The sequence below is a fragment of the Podarcis erhardii genome, assembly GCF_964252035.2.
Source record: "Podarcis erhardii genome assembly, chromosome: 14".
NCBI lineage: Eukaryota > Metazoa > Chordata > Lepidosauria > Squamata > Lacertidae > Podarcis > Podarcis erhardii.
The window spans coordinates 389,429-405,605 of NC_138503.1; the positions used below are offsets into that span (position 1 = coordinate 389,429).

At 44.7% G+C, this 16,177-nt stretch overlaps 1 protein-coding gene across 1 annotated transcript; it reads right to left on the minus strand.

The window, feature by feature from the left end:
• Positions 1 to 7,791: 7,791 nt before the first annotated feature.
• Positions 7,792 to 11,299, minus strand: LOC309329675 (uncharacterized protein; the record flags this gene model as incomplete). Its single annotated transcript, XM_081840692.1, has 4 exons — positions 11,129 to 11,299; positions 10,044 to 10,197; positions 9,189 to 9,526; positions 7,792 to 7,809 (listed from the first exon to the last, which is right to left on the minus strand). The coding sequence occupies exons 1-4, from the start codon at positions 11,216 to 11,218 to the stop codon at positions 7,792 to 7,794; spliced, it is 600 nt and encodes a 199-aa protein (XP_081696818.1). The 5' UTR covers positions 11,219 to 11,299.
• Between the last annotated feature and the right edge of the window lie 4,878 nt (positions 11,300 to 16,177).

Below are 16,177 nucleotides of genomic sequence, written 5' to 3' on the forward strand. Positions count from 1 at the left end.
CCCGAGCTGCTTCAGGTTGTGGCGGATGTTCTCCTGGAGACACCTAGCTTGGTCATCCTAGGGGATTTTAACATCCATGCCGACACGACCTTACAAGGGGCCGCTCGGGACTTCGTGGAAAGCATGGCCTCCATGGGGCTGTCCCTGAATAAGTCTGGCCCAACACATAGCCGCGGACATGCCTTGGACCTGGTGTTTACCTCAATGGATGTTGGTGATCTGACGCTAAGTAAAAGCGAAACGAAAGTGCCATGGTCCGATCACTTCCTGGTGCAACTGGATTTCTCTGCGACCCATCCCCTCTGCAGGGAGGTGGGACCAATTCGGATGGTCCTCCCCCGCCACTTAATGGATCCAAATGGTTTCCAGAGAGTGGTAGGGGATGCTTTATCCCATGTTGATGGCCTTTCAGCTGATTCTCTGGTGGCCCGCTGGAATGTGGAGTTAACCAGGGCTATTGACTGGCTCCGAAGCGCCCTCTCCGATTGCATGGAGCCCGGACAGCCCCGTGGTTTTCCATGGATCTGAGGGCAATGAAACAATTGTTGAGATGGCTAGAGCGCCGGTGGCGGATAACTCATTCCGAATCTGACCCCCTTGAAATGACAAAACGCCAGAGGAAACACAAAAACAATGAAAAATCATCCCCATAAAGCCAAATTTACCACAAAACAGAAAACGAAGCAGAATAACTCAAAACAAATAAGAAACATCAGAATCATGAAAAACAATTGAGGGGAAACAGACCCACCCTAAACCCTAACCATTTACCTCTTACCAATGACTCCTAATCACTTACCCATTACCCGTTACTCCAATCCCTTATCCCCAACCACCTACCCCGTATCTCTAACCCATAAGCACTTTCCCTTAACCCCATACCATTTACCACTAACCCCATTTAACCCTAAGCCCTTACGCTAACCCCTAACCCAGGCATAGGCAAACTTGGCCCTCCAGATGTTTTGAGACTACAATTCCCATCATCCCTGACCACTGGTCCTGTTAGCTAGGGATGATGGGAATTGCGTATGCCTGCCCTAACAATTTACCCCAATCCCTTACCCCTTTTCTGTAATCACTTACCCCTAGCCACTTACCCCAACCCTAAACCACTTACCCCTAATTGTCAGGAGTGCGTGCAGGAGCCAGGCCCTGTGACTGGTAGGGCCTTGCAGGACTGGGGCCTTCCTGAGTTTGGCCTGGAAGGGCAAGGTGCGGCCGCACAGGTGAGGCTTGACAGAAGATTTGTAGCACCTGGTGGCAAGGGCCAGGAGGGGTATATAAGATCAGCATTTCCCTCTGGCTCTTTGCCCCAGCAACACGCTATCCACCTAGTTGTGCTTTGGCTTCCTGACTTCTGGTTTCCTGATTTGTGGACTCTTGGCTTCCAGACCCATGGACTGCTGATTCCTGCTTCCCGACCTCCACCCCTGTCCCAAGGTACGGAGCCGGGACTCCAACTGCCTGTAACCCAGATTGTGACACTAATCACTTGCCCCTTACTCCTAATCACTTACCCCTAATGCCTTATCTCTTACCCCAACCCCAACCCCTAAATGTGGTTACATACCCTTAATCCATTACCCTAACCACTTACCTCTAACCATTTGCCCTTCATTCCTATTCCCTATTCCCTAATTCCTAACCACATACCCCTTACTTTAACCCCTTACAGCTAATCCCTATTCCCTATACACTTACACCAAACCCATAATCACCCCAATTCCTTACCCATAAACCCTTACCACTTACCCCTGATTGCATACCCCTAACCCCAAATCCATAACCAGTTACAGCTAAGAGAGATTTATTGCAAGCAAAGTGTGCTAATAAATCTTGTGCCCACACGCTTCCTCTGGCGTGAGCTTTACAGAATACGCAATGTCATTGGACACTGATTGAAGTTTGAACGCTGTGCTTCTGGACAATGAAGGAAAGAACGGCTTGAAAGCTACAACTAGTGTTTATTGTAGTAAATGGTAATAAATACATAGATTACTATATACGGATACAGCATGTTAACAGCATGTACAGTCTCTCAGCAAACTGCCATTAACCAATCCCTCATACTCTAACCACCACTGACAGACTCTCAGAACGCAGGCGCACATATATATTTATGCTCTGTTACAATATAACACTGATTGGCTGAGCTCAACCAATCCTTATCTTACACCTACTGTTAACCAACCAACAGATTGTCTCTGGGCAGGCTGCCAATAGTATCTCACACCCCCTCACAGCCTGCAGAGAACATCTGGTCCCTGTGCATACACAGAGAGTGTTATTAGACTTTGTTGTCTAAACCCATGCTTTCAGTCAGCATTTTACACCTCAAAAACGTTAGAGGCTTGGTCATAACATTGGCTATGTTCTGGAACTTTCACAATATGTACACATTATCACATTCCTTTTACATTGCATTTTACATTTTGATATTTGATCTCAATGTGTTTCGTCTTCCCCCTAAATTGGTCAGTTTTGCTTAACGTAATACGTGCCTTATTATCCACAAAAACCTGAATGGGAAATTCACATTTCATGCCCAAATCAATCAATAACTGATTATAGAAAACCAGTTCGCTGCAAAGTTCACTTAGAGCAGCGTACTCTGCTTCTGTGGAAGAAACACTCACAATGCCCTGCTTCCTGGACTTCCAGCTCACTAGGGACCCTCCAAACATAATTACCAAACCGGGTATTGATTTTTTAATCAGACAAATCAGCCCAATCACTGTCTGAGTAACATGTCAGTATTTCTTGGCTTGTTGAGGACAGTTTAAGGATAACTCAGCTGTTTGAACTCTTTTAACTGCCTTCCAAGCCAAAACAGTGGGTTTGGCCACTAGCCTACTCAACAGACCTCCAGAACAAATTAAGTTCTTAACCTGAGGTACCACTGTACTTGAGTTTCACTGCAATGGCGAGGAGCAAGCACATGCTCTCATTCCATGCAGTCAGTGCAAATACCTCGTCAAAATCAAGCCCTGGCCTCTGGGAAAAACCCTTTGCTACCAGGCGTGCCTTGTGTTTAACCCCACCTGAAGCAAGAGGCTTTAACTTGAATACCCATCTACACCCCACCAGCTTCTCGCCTTTGGGCAGCGAAGTGGATGTGAACACCTTGTGCTCCCAAAGAGATTGCATCTCTTCTTTCATTGCCCCTTCCCAGAGCAATGCTTCTTCTTGTGGCAACTCTAACACTACTTGATAGCTTTGCAGTTCACAAGCTACCAGGTACACTTGAGCTAAATCAGCCTTTGCTTCTTTTTGACCTGAGAGAAAGTCAGGCCTCCCCCTCATCATCCCTCTCAGAGTCTGGCCCTCCTCCAGGAGAACTGGGCTCATCCTTTCTCCAAAGGAGTGAGACTCTTCTTAGCATGTGGCTTCCCTTCTATGGGAGATGAAGGAACATCCGGCCTATTATCTTCCCCCTCAGACTCACTCTCTGAGCTGTTTGTGTCTGCCTCTCTCTCTGTGTCTGAGAATTCAGATTCACCCTTTGTGTCCTGGAACCAGACCTCAGAGTGTACATGTAATCATTCCCATCCATCCTGTTCACAAAAAATTGCATTTCGTGACACGACCACTCAATTTTGCCCAATTGCAAACCTCCACCGCTTACTGAGTAATTGATACCCAATAAATAATGAGCTTCTGTGCTTTGGGGTACCCTTTTCTGCGTTGATCCCTGGGCACATGGACCCATGCTTGAACACCAAACATTCACAAATGGTCTACTTTTGGCTTCTTGCCAAACAGTTTGAAGTAGGGTGTAGTTCCCACAGTGGCATGGGACAACCTATTTTGCATGTAGTTGGCACACAAAATAGCTTCACCCCAAAAACCCCTGGACAAGCCTGAATCTGCAAGCATTGCGTTCATCATCTCCTGCAGAGATCTATGCTTACGCTCTGCCACCCCGTTTTCCTTGGGGCTGTGGGGGTTTGCTTTCCTGTGGCCTATCCCGTGCTTCCTTTGTTAATTTTTTTATTAACAATTTCAACATAACAATATATCAAAACATATCATATTCATTATTTCCCCCCTTTTTTCCCATTCCCCATCAAACCCTCCCTCCCCCCAGACTTCCTTCAGCTCCTCTCACTGATTTCTCAGCACGTTATTCTCTGCATATTATAAAATTATATCAATCCTTATATATCTATCTACCATGTTATCAATCACTAAATTTGTGTATGTTTATTCAAAACCTGCCAAGGAGTCCAATTCATTTTGTTGTCTTTTTAAATACTTTGTAAAAAGTTCCCACTCTTCTTTGAAGTCACAGTTGTCCTTATCTCGCAGTTTGTATGTCAGTTTAGCCAGTTCTACATAGTTCATCAATTTCTCTTGCCACTGTTCCTTTGTCGGGGTTTCCTCATTCTTCCATCCTTGTGCTATCAAGACTCTTGCCACTTGTAGCATACATGAATAAACTCTTTGTTTTCCTTGGCAGGTCTTGTCCTACAATCCCTAACAAAAATGCTTCTGGGTTTTTTTTTTTACAAATGTCATTTTAGACATTTTCTTCAATTCATTATATATAATTTCTCATTTTTAAAAAAATTCTCTACATTCCCACTACATATGATAAAAGGTCCCTTCCTTTTCTTTACATTTCCAACATAAGTTTGACCCGGTTTTGTACATTTTTGCTATCTGTACTGGTGTTATATACCACCTATACATCATTTTTCATATAGTTTTCTTTCAAAAGAGAACAGTCTGTAAATTTTAAATCTGTTTTCCACAGTTTTTCCCAATCTTCAAATTGTATGTTATGTCCTATATGTTGTGCCCATTTGATCATGACCGATTTCACCTCCTTGTCTTTTGTTTCCCATTCTAACAGAATACTATATGCACCCTTCAGCAATTTCACTTTCCCTTCTATGACTTCCTTTTGAAATCTAGAAGTGGTGTAACTAAATCCTTGTTGTGTTCTTTGTACATCTCATACAATTGCCTGTAATGTAACCAACTCTGAAAATGTTCTTTTATTTCCTCATACTCTCTTAGTTTCCATTTTCCTTCTTGATCTTTTAATAGATCACCATATGTAAGCCACTTCCCTTTTTTGTCAAGTGGTTTGAACAACAAAGCTTCAATTGGTGAGAGCCACCAAGGTGTCTTTTGTTCTATTAAGTCTTTATATCACTCCCAGACCCTCATTAATGATTTCCTAATTATATGATTGTAGAATCCTTTATGTACTTTTCCTTTCCCATACCATAAGTATGCTTGCCATCCAAATCTGTTATCATGACCTTCTAAGTCCAATGCTTCTTTCTTTTCCAGTTTTATCCAGTCCCTGAGCCATACCAAACATGCAGCCTCATAATACAATCCCACACTTTCTAAGCTAAAGCTGGAAATCACTAGAAAGAAACTCCCCCCCGTCTGAGTGCAATTTTAGCACTTTGTATGGGAACTGTCTTTCCACATACGCAGCCCATTCTTTGAACATGGAAAATGACTCACTTTTGTGTTTCATCAGATACACCCAGCAAAAATGTGTGGCATCATCCGTGATTGTCAACACATAACGAGAATTGCCTCTGCTGGGATTAAAAGGGCCACAAACTACATGCACTAACTACAAGGGTTTTTCACTCACCTGGTCACTGTGTGGGTAGGAACCACGGTGGCTTTTGATCTGCTTACAGACATTGCAATCCTGCTTGGCAGGGGGTTGGACTCGATGGCCCTTGTGGTCTCTTCCAACTCTATGATTCTATGATTCTATGATTCAATCTGTACACAGAAATTGTGGAATGCCACATTTTTACACTCAGGCTGCACATCACTGCTGCTTAAAGCAGCCTCCTGTACGCCACTCCTCAGTAAGTATAGGCCATTCTCAAGTAGAGCCCTCCCAAGTGTTTTCCTGTCCTTCTGGATTAAACAACACGTGTTATTGAACACCACGCAAAAATCAGATTCAACCAGACAAGAAGCAGACATTAGGTTACTCTCAAGAGAAGGAACACATCACATTGTTCAATTGTGTGTGTAAACAGGAAACGTACACAGATCCCGCTGATTGCACTCCAGTCTTTCTGCCATTGGCTAGCACTATTAGCTTCTGTGGCGCTAATGTTTTCTTGGCAAAAAAAGCCTCAGAATTTACCAGGTGGTTGGTGCTGCCAGAGTCCATGACCCAAGTATTCGGCTGCACCTCGTCTGCACACTTGACCACAGCTGCAACAAAATGTGCCTTCTGCTGCTTCTTGTTGCGCTTCTGCTGCTTCTGACCTCCGGTACTGGCTCCCTCTGAACAAAACTTTCGCAGATGCCCAGGCGATCCACACTTGAAGCAGTGACGAACAACAAACGCTGTCTCCTCTCCGGCTGGCTCCCGGGAACGCTGCTGCTGCTCAGAAATGCCGACTGCCCTCCAAAACACCCGAGGATGCTGGCTGCCTACGCTCCCACTTCTGCTGAAGTCTCCAGAAGCCTCTCGCTGACATAATCCACTGTCAAATCAGTAGCAGGCATTGCCTCCAGCATTAACACCAAATTGTCCCATCTATTGGGCAGAGAGCTTAGAACAATGCAGACCTTTTCTTCCTCAGGTAAAACAACTCCACCCTCCTGGAGTGCCATGAACTTCAAGTTCAGGCCATGAAGGTCGTCCTGCATACTCTCCCCCTGTCTGAGCATGTCCTTGTAAAGAGATTTCCTTATCGAGAGCTTGGACCCGGCTGTTTTATGAACGTGGAGTCTCCTTAATAGGCCCTTTGCAGCCCTTTGCAGATGCCTGTCCTCTGACATGTGGCAGCTGCATATCATCAATCCCCAAGATAATGGTGGCTCTGGCCTTCTGGTGTCTCTCTCGTTGTGCAGCAGTCAGCTGCTGGGGAGGATCAGTAATCACTTTCCAGAGAGATTCCCTTTGTAGCGTGACTGTTCAGCCTTTCAAACGGCAAAGCTAGGAGATGGGCCATCTTCCTTCAGCCAGTCACTTCGTCTAGTCAGACGTCCAGAACTCCAAGCATGCTGGCCAGCTTTTGATGCCGACCTTCTGACACTCTACCTCTGATCAATGGCCGGCTGGACAAATCCCATTGAGAGATTTATTGCAAGCGAAGTGTGATAATAAACCTTGTGCCCACATGCTTCCTCTGGCGTGAGCTTTGCAGAATACGCAATGTTGTTGGAAGCCTATTGAAGTCTGAACACTGTCCTTCTGGACAATGAAGGAAAGAACGGCTTGAAAGTTACAGCTAGTGTTTATTGTAGTAAACAGTAATAAACACATAGATTACTATATACAGATACAGAGTGTTAACAGCATGTACAGTCTCTCAGCAAACTGCCATTAAGCAATCCCTCATACTCTAACCACCACAGACAGACAGAGGGATTCTCTCAGAACACAGGCATATAGATAGATAGATAGATAGATAGATAGATAGATAGATAGATAGTTGCTGTGTTACAGTATAACACTGATTGGCTGAGCTCAACCAATCCTTATCTTACACCTACTGTTAACAGGCTGTCTCTAGGCAGACTACTATCTCTGAGACAGACTTCTCTTTTCTGGGCAGGCTGCCAAGAATATCTCACACGGGCTTCTTGGGGGAAGGGGGCGAGTCTGTTGGTGCACCAAGAGGCAGCTCCTCAATCCAGACCCGGTCCTACAAATGCAAAGTGACGGCACCCCCCAAGGCAGGGTGGGGGCTCTGCTCCCTGGGGGCAGAAAGAATCCATTAGTATGTGCCTGTGTGTCTATGCATTGCAGGGGATTGGACTGGATGACCACCAGGATCCCTTCTAGCTCTACCATTCTGGGTAGAGCTAGAAAGAAAAATTGGTATCATGATTATAATTATAACAATAGCAATTTTTCTTATTGTAATTTTGATTACTTTTCTTATTATAATTGTAATTATTAAAATTAGAATATATAATTAAATAATAGTTATAATTATTATAATTATTGATCCAGATAAAGCAGATAAATTTAATAAATTATCTCTACTCTCATGGCCACTTTGCTCTGGCTGGAAAGAAGCCGTGCAAAAATACTGTCTCTCAAACCCCGGATCCGCAAAGTGCTGGGCTTCTTCACCTTCCTTGCTGCTCCCCTGGCACTGCTCCTCATTCCTGCCACGGAGGAATTCGAATCCACCACCTGCTGAACACCCAGAGAGGCATTCCAAAGTGGCAGGGAGTTCCAAAGCCCCCTGGCACTGTAGCAAGGAGTCCCAAAGGGGTCATTGGGATTTCTTTTTCATACTGAAAAGCCCCACATCTTTATAGGGCATCCAGTGGCAGGCAGTCCCAAAAGTGGACAATTCATTATTATAGCAACTCCAGTAGCAGGCAGTCCCACAGCCCCCAAACTTTCTGAGAAGGCTTGCCTGTAACTCACCACCGCTGTCGACCAGAAGCTTCTCCTCTTGCCAGGCCCAACCAGAACTCGGTGCCGGCTGAGACGAAAAGAAGAGTCAGGTGGGCAGTGGATTCAAGTGCCAGAGGCTCTTCCTTTGGCAGGGAGTTCCATTGGCCCAAGCAAACCCTGACTTGCCGCTTTCTCTCTGGAAAGCCATGTGGGTCGTGGTAGTGGAAGAGTCTTGCTTGCAAGGCGGGCGGCGCGGCGCCCGCCTGGATAGAGACATAGTGTCCTAGAAAATTGAAAATACTAATCGGGAGAGAAATACAGGGCTGGATCAGCTCTGTTCACACCTGGCTGGGAGTAAATTATTACTGGGATGATTTATTCCCATCCCCTCAGCCCACCACGTAGGGTTGTCAGCTGGAGGCACTCAATGGTCATCCCTCCTGACCACTTAGGGGTGCCTTGTGTGAGCCCCACCTTCGGCACCCGCCTCGGCCCAATTCCGGCTCCACCAGTCACCGTGGGGCATCCTCCAGCCTCAGGTGCCAGATTCAAAATCACAAGCCTGAGCGGGGGGGGGGGGGACAAGCCAGAGCAGTCTATTCTCTGTCCCCGTTTTGCACCTGGAACCCTTTGGTCTTGGGGTGGGCACCCTCCACCCCAAGGCGCTACAGCTCCTAAGACTTACCTGCACCGAGGCAGCTCCCCGATGTCACCTTGAGGTTGTCGAGTGCCATGTATGATGGCGCAGTCCCTGCCACCTGCGCCGGGGGTGTTTGTGTGTCAGCATGCTGCAAACTCAAGACAGTACTGTTGCCCGAACCCTGATGCTCACCCAACACTCGCCACTGACCTCCGCAGTGAAATTCCTGTAGTGCCAGTTCCCGCCTTGCCTCGAATCTGCCGCCGGCATCTCAGCCTGCCGCTCACCCTCTTTCTCCACGCAAACATGCAGAGAGCATGGTGAGGGAAAGCAGGGCATCGTTTCACTGGGGTCCTCTAGCTTGGAGGCAAGGGGGAACTCTGTGGGCCATCCAGCCCACCCTGAGCTCAGGTAGTACCAGAAGCCGATGCAGTGGGTGCCCCCAAGCAGCGGGTATATCCCCATCTGTAGTGCTGCTGCTTGACCTGCCGCCAGAAAGCCAGTGCTGGTGTCGGCAACCATGTAGTGCCCTGGGGAAGGGAAGAGAAGAGATGTGTTCCAGTTGGATCTTCTTCTGGATTGGAAACCCCGGGGGTCATCCAGTCCAACCTGCCGCAAGGCGCCACTCACCCTCCGGCATGCCCAGGGTGTGGTCGTCAAGCAGACCTTGTTCCAAGGCGCCACCCCACCCACCCAGTGGGGCCTAGGAAGTAAAGGACAAGGGCTGATGGGATCTGGAGCCGTTCCTTGCCTCCCAGTGCCCATCTGCAGGGTAGATGACCCAGGGTGTGCCCTTCAGCTCTACAATGCTATCTGTGACGTTGTAAAGCAGGACATGCTCAAAGCAGAGGGTGCTGGATTTTAGTGCTGCACAGGGTGCTGCCCCTGGGTGGGCTCAGACCCAGCAGGGAATTTGGTTTCCATGTAACATGGCCACCCCATTTCTGGCACGACAAGAAACACAAGGAGAAAACACTTTCCTGTCTCCTATGGCGGCCAGTTCCACAAAGGCATGTGGCAGGCCTCAAATTCTCTGCAGATGCTCACCACACTGGCTCTCCTCTGTGCCATCATGGCAGTCAGGCTCGAAGTTGCACATTTGCTCTCTGCTGATGCAGTGCACACCGTCGCCACAGTCAAACTGGCCATCCTTGCAGGTGCCGGGGTGTGTGTGGCTTGCTGGGGGGAGCAGAGAACAGGCCTAGATGGGGAGGGAAGGAGGTGTCAATGTCCGGGACTGGTGGGAGGAATACATATGGACGATGGCTCCATCCCATGAGACTCCTCATCTGTGGGTTTTGGGTTCCAGCCAAAAAGATTGGGTAGGATGACATTCAGTGTCCCTTCCCATTCTCCCATTCCAAAAGGGCGGTTCACAAGACACACACAAAGAGAAATATGTACACACACATATACGACCCATGTAAAATATTTTTGAAGAAAGAACTTCTTTAAAGAGAACTAGAGCCTTATTTCTACTCCTTTTTGCCTCACTGCTTTGTTGGATGCAACCGGGATGCAACAGGATCAGGTCATCCAGAGCTATGCTGCTTTGGGGATCCTTCCTGAAGCCGCCCTCAAGGACAATCTGGAAGGAGGGAGCAAGGCAGATAGAAACCCATCGCCAAAGTATCCCTTCAACCTGCGTTATCCTCTAAGCCTACCTCACAGGGTTGTTGCAGGGAACAATGGGCGGAGCGAACCATGGACTCCTTGGAGAAAACGGGGAGAGACCAAGGCAATAGGAAGCTTCTCCTTCCTTGAAGGTTTTGAAGCAGGGCTTTGATGGCTGTCTGTCCTGGATGTTTGAACTGAGATTCATGCCTTGTAGGGGGTTGGACTAATGACCGCCACGCTCCCGTCCAACTCTATCATTCTACGTTTTTTTGAAATAAGCTCTTCTGCTTAATGAAGTTGGAGGGCCCAGGCAGACGGACATGTCCATTGCCAACCTGGCACCCAGAGATCTCCATGAGGTTGCAGTTGGCCCCACACCTGTGGCAAAATGCACCTGGCGAATGTCGAACCCTGAAGTTAGGGCGGGGCAAAACCCACCACCATGGCTGTCAAATTCCTGGCAGCAGCAGCACTCCTCTGCCTTTATATGGATTGGGACAGGAACATAAAGGCACCTGGAAGTCCTTGGTCCGGTTGAAAGTGGCCTCCTCGGGGAACAAGAAGTTGCTGGCACGGCTGCGGATCAGCTCCCTCTTCTTCTCCATCTGGGACTAGATGTTCAGGCAGTTGGCGTCCAACCCATGCAGCTGGAGGGGAAACGTCGTGCTAGAGCCAAGGGTCCAACCCACTTGGCAGCAGGCCTATTATAGGGTTGGCCAATATTATTAATATTCAGTAATTCTCATCATATTGGCCACTCGATGAAAGCCAAATCTGAGTCAGAGGGAGGAAATATCAGTGCTGAAAGATGGGTGAGACAACAGAGTGGTGGTGGCTCCCATATTTCTGTAAATAATAAATGGTAAATGATGATAATAATAATCTGCCCCAATATTTTTGTAAATACTAAATAGTAAATGACGATGGTAATAGTAATAATAATGGGTTGTTTTCCCTTCATGAAACACACACAAGTGTGTGTCCCTGCCTGCCCACCCAACAAAGGGACTCACGTGGCAGAACCCGTTTGCTGCCAGGGTGGGGCTGACCAGCTCAGCTCAACCTGAGTGGGTGCCGGCGACATAGATGAAGTAGCCTGTGCTGAGGCACGGCCAGCAAGATGCCATCCCAAAGGTAATATTTATTCATTTTGTGGACTGCAGGAGGCATCACCGTAGAACATACAGTATATCATATTATATATATCTTTTTTTACACCAGAGCTTTCCAAACGGCTTGTTGTGACACTCTATACATTGTATATAGAGCGCCCTTCATCCGAAGATGGTTGATCAATATAAATTATCTATCTATCTATGGACACACACACACACACATATACATACACATATCCATATTATATATATATGCCTACACACACACACATCCATACATCCATTTTATTTATATACATATATCCATATGTGTATGTATATATACATATATATATACATATATGTGTATATATCCATGTATATGTATATACATATATACATATATAGATAGATACACATATACATATATCCACAAATCCATTTTATGTACACACACACACGCGCGCGCGCGCGCGCACACACACACACACACACACAGTCAAACCTTGGTTGTTGAACATAATCCATTCCGGAAGCCTGTTTGGCTTCCCAAACATTAGACAACCAAAGCATGGCTTCCAATTGGCTGCAAGAGTTTCTTGCACTCAAGCAGAGGCTGCGTTGCAAGTTTGGCTTCCAAAAACTGGAGCATTTACTTCCAGGTTTTCAGCATTTGGGAGCCGAAACATTCTAAAACTGAGCTGTTTGGGAAGTGAGGTTTGACTGTATATGCGCACACACATATATCAATTATATATATATATAATACACACACACACACACACACATACACACACACACACACACACACACACACACACACTCTGTAGGGGAAACGCGGAAGACCATTGTAAATTCGAGGAGTTAGATGACATGTCTCTTTCCCCTTTACACCCGCGGTTTAAGGTTTGCTAAAACATGATAGTATAATTTGCTTTTCACACACCTGTGTCAGGAGTTTCCTGGGTCCAGTGTTCTAAGTGCTGATTGGCTACTCGGGAGGATACCCAGTTGCAGTGAATTGGGTTGGAGACTCTCAGCTGCTCTGCATTAGTCGCACCTGGTGTCCTGGGCTAATCATCAGTGATGCCTGCTAACCAGGTGCAATCAATCAAATCAACGTTGTCTATAAAAGCTGTAGGCTGAAGGGGCTCAGTGAGCTTCTTCACAAATGGAGGTACCAGATGCTGTGAGACTGTCAGCCAGGGGTCTCTCTCGCTGCTCTACCTGGAGCTCCGGGCAGCTGAAGGGGAGATTGTATGTGACTCCTCTCTGGTATGCTATAATTTGTCTTTTGTATGCCTGCTGCTATCTGTTAACCTTATGCAAATAAAGCATTGCTTATTCTTCATCCACTGGTGTGCTTATTGGCTCCAGATCCAGAAATAACCCTGCCATTGGCAGAACATATACAGTGCTTTTTTCTGGGGGGTCGCAGGGGAATGCATACCCCTAACCATTTTGTGAATGTACTCCCCCCCCCTTTTTAAAAAAATGATATTTATTAGAAGTTTCAAAAATTACAGAGAAAGAAAAAAGAAGAAAACAACAACAACAAAGAAAATTTTCAAAACATATGTAACAATACTTAAAAGAGGGAAAAAAGAAAAAAAACCCATAAAAATCAATACAACAATAACAATAAAAACACAATATTCCATATCTTAATCTTTCATTAACTTGTTTCATCAACCTCCTCACACCTCCCTTTTTGTATTCTAGTTTAGTTATTTATTTCAGCAAATTCTTTCCATCCTTCTCAATTTTTTTAAATAGTTTGTCTTAACAGTCTAACCTATTAACAAATCCTTTCCATCTTTCACTATATTCTGTCATTCAGTTTACCTTGGTTTATTTTAATCTTATCTTCCCAAAAATACCTTAAGACTTAAAACTTAATATTTATTTATACATAATTCCTTATAACATTTCTGCTAAAGCCAAATATTTTCATTCCAACATTTTTCCTAATACTCATTAATTTTACACTAATTCCCAAAATAAATTTTTAAAAGTTTTCTTCCAATCTTCCTCCAGCGTCTCTTCTTCCTGGTCTCGGGTTATGTCAGTCCTTACTGTCCATTCCATCTAGTCCATCAACCTGGTAATCTTATATCCGATATAGTCTTTTCCATGTCCCTTCTGCAGGTCTTCTTCTTGTTTGTACTTGCACTTTACCTTGTCTTTTGTAGATCTTTCTTAATTTCTTTCCTTTCTCATTGAGGAGTAGGTCTCGGGGATGTTCCAACTCAAAAATATCTCCATCTCTCCTCAACAGATCGGCCCATTCCCCACAGTCCCATTCCCCACAGTCAACAGTGAAGTCCAGAAAATATTTAAAAGCATGTTTCAAAGTCCCTCCAAACTTAAGGGGCCCCACAACTCCAGACCCCCCCCGGCCCACTTCGAATTCAGCCTTTGACAACAATAGCTTATGCTCCTGTAGGGCCTCGGGCCTCTCCATTTGTATTACTTGAGGTTCAACAGCAGCCTCCTCCATTATCTTCTGCGTTTGCACTTGCTCTATCAAAACAGATTCCTGAGTTGGCTCCTGGATGGTTTCTGTATACATATTCACTGTTTGTCCAAAGTTTCTGACTGCAACAGTCATCAAATCCATCTTCTCATGCATCTGCTCCAACAAAGCGCTTGTCTTGCAAAAAGCAAGCACCAAAACTTCTTCCAAACACATTTTTGTTCAAGGTCACAGTCTGGTCCCACGATCCTAATCTCCACAGCTGTAAAATCCCCAGAACGACTCCAGCAACAATTTAACAAGCTCCCTCTAGAGGAGGCAATTTCTATTTGTATCCATCTTTTAAAAGCAGATCCAACAAAGAAAAATTACTTTCATTTTTCGAATTTTTTGTTTCTTTTAAATGCAAAAGGCAACACTGGAATCAATTTGTTTCTCTTCTTCAACTGACTGTCAAAAGATGTTCCATTCACAGTCAATGAACCACCAAAAATCTCCGTCTCTGACACCCCGTTCCCAGGTTTGAGACGGTGGAAATTTATCTTTCTTTACTCTCTCTCCTGCAGGCTTGAACAATCAAATTTCCCCTCTTTACTCCTGCTTCCAAGAGGGGTTTAGATGATCAAAACAGGAGGAATTAAAAACCTTTATGTGCAACTTTCTGGACTTTGGCTTGCACGATTTTTGCTTCAGACTATTTACAAAAGTGGAAGGCGGACTTCCTGTTTAGAACCTTCCTGCTGAGTGCCAAATTAAAGTGTTTCTTAGCCCAATTTTCAGTCATAACAAGTAAATCGTCTGCAAAAGCTTTAATTTTATATGTTTTGTTTCCCAGCTGATCCTTTCTTATCTGATTGTTCAAGACTTCCATCACCAAGATAAATATCAGTGGTGACAGTGGGCAGCCCTGTCTGGTTCCCTTGTTTATTTTGCACTCCTCAGTAATTCTTCCGTTGATGATCAGTTTTGCATATTGTTCTGAATAGATGGCATTTATTCCTTTACAAATATTTTCTCCCAGTCTGATTTCTTCCATTAATTTTTTCATAAACTTCCAGGACACGTTGTCAAAAGCCTTTTCAGCGTCCACCAACATAATAGCTGCTGGTTTATCAATGTTAATATCCAAATATTCTAATACATTAATCACACATTTAATATTGGATTGCATAAATCGTCCGGGAAGAAATCCGGTTTGATCTTTATGAATTATCTCTTTCAGCACCATTTTTTAAAAATTTGCAAGAATGTCTGCAAATATCTTGTAATCGTTATTTAGCAGTGCAATGGGTCTGTAATTGGCCATGTTTGAGGCATCTGTTCCCTGTTTCTGGATAAGAGTAATAAAGCTGTCCTTCCAGGTTTTCGGTAGCTTTCCATTTGTCAGAATATTATTCATTAGGTCTTTCATGGGAAGAAATAATGCTTGTTCTAACTTTTTATAGTAATTAGCTGGGAGACCATCTGGGCCCGGTGTCTTTCCTAATTTTGATCTCTGTATAGCTTGTTGCACCTCCATAGCTGTTATTGGTGAGTTCAAAATTTCAATTTTTTCCTTAGGTTAGGTAGTTTATTTTTGTCCAAATAATCAATCATTTTTTCTAGAGTCTCTGGACCTTCTTTATATAGTTTTCCAAAAAAACTAGCAAAGTTTTTACTAATTTCCTTCGGTTCTTGGATCCATTTGTCTTCAGTTTTAATTTTATTGATAATTCTATCTTCCTTTTTCTTCTTTAATTGCCAGGCCAGAATTTTGCCAGGTTTATTTGCAAACTCAAAATTTCTATGTCTCAACCATTTTATCTTCCATTCTATCTCTTCGTTTATTATCATGGAGAATTGTGTCTGTAAAATTTTTATACTTTGCTTAATTAGTTCATTATCTGGTTTTTGGAAAAGGATCCTTTCCTTTTTTCTAATTTCCTCCCGGATCTCCATTTTCTCCTCCTCCTTTATTTTCCTTTGGAATGCGTTTTGTTGGATAAAGAAGCCTC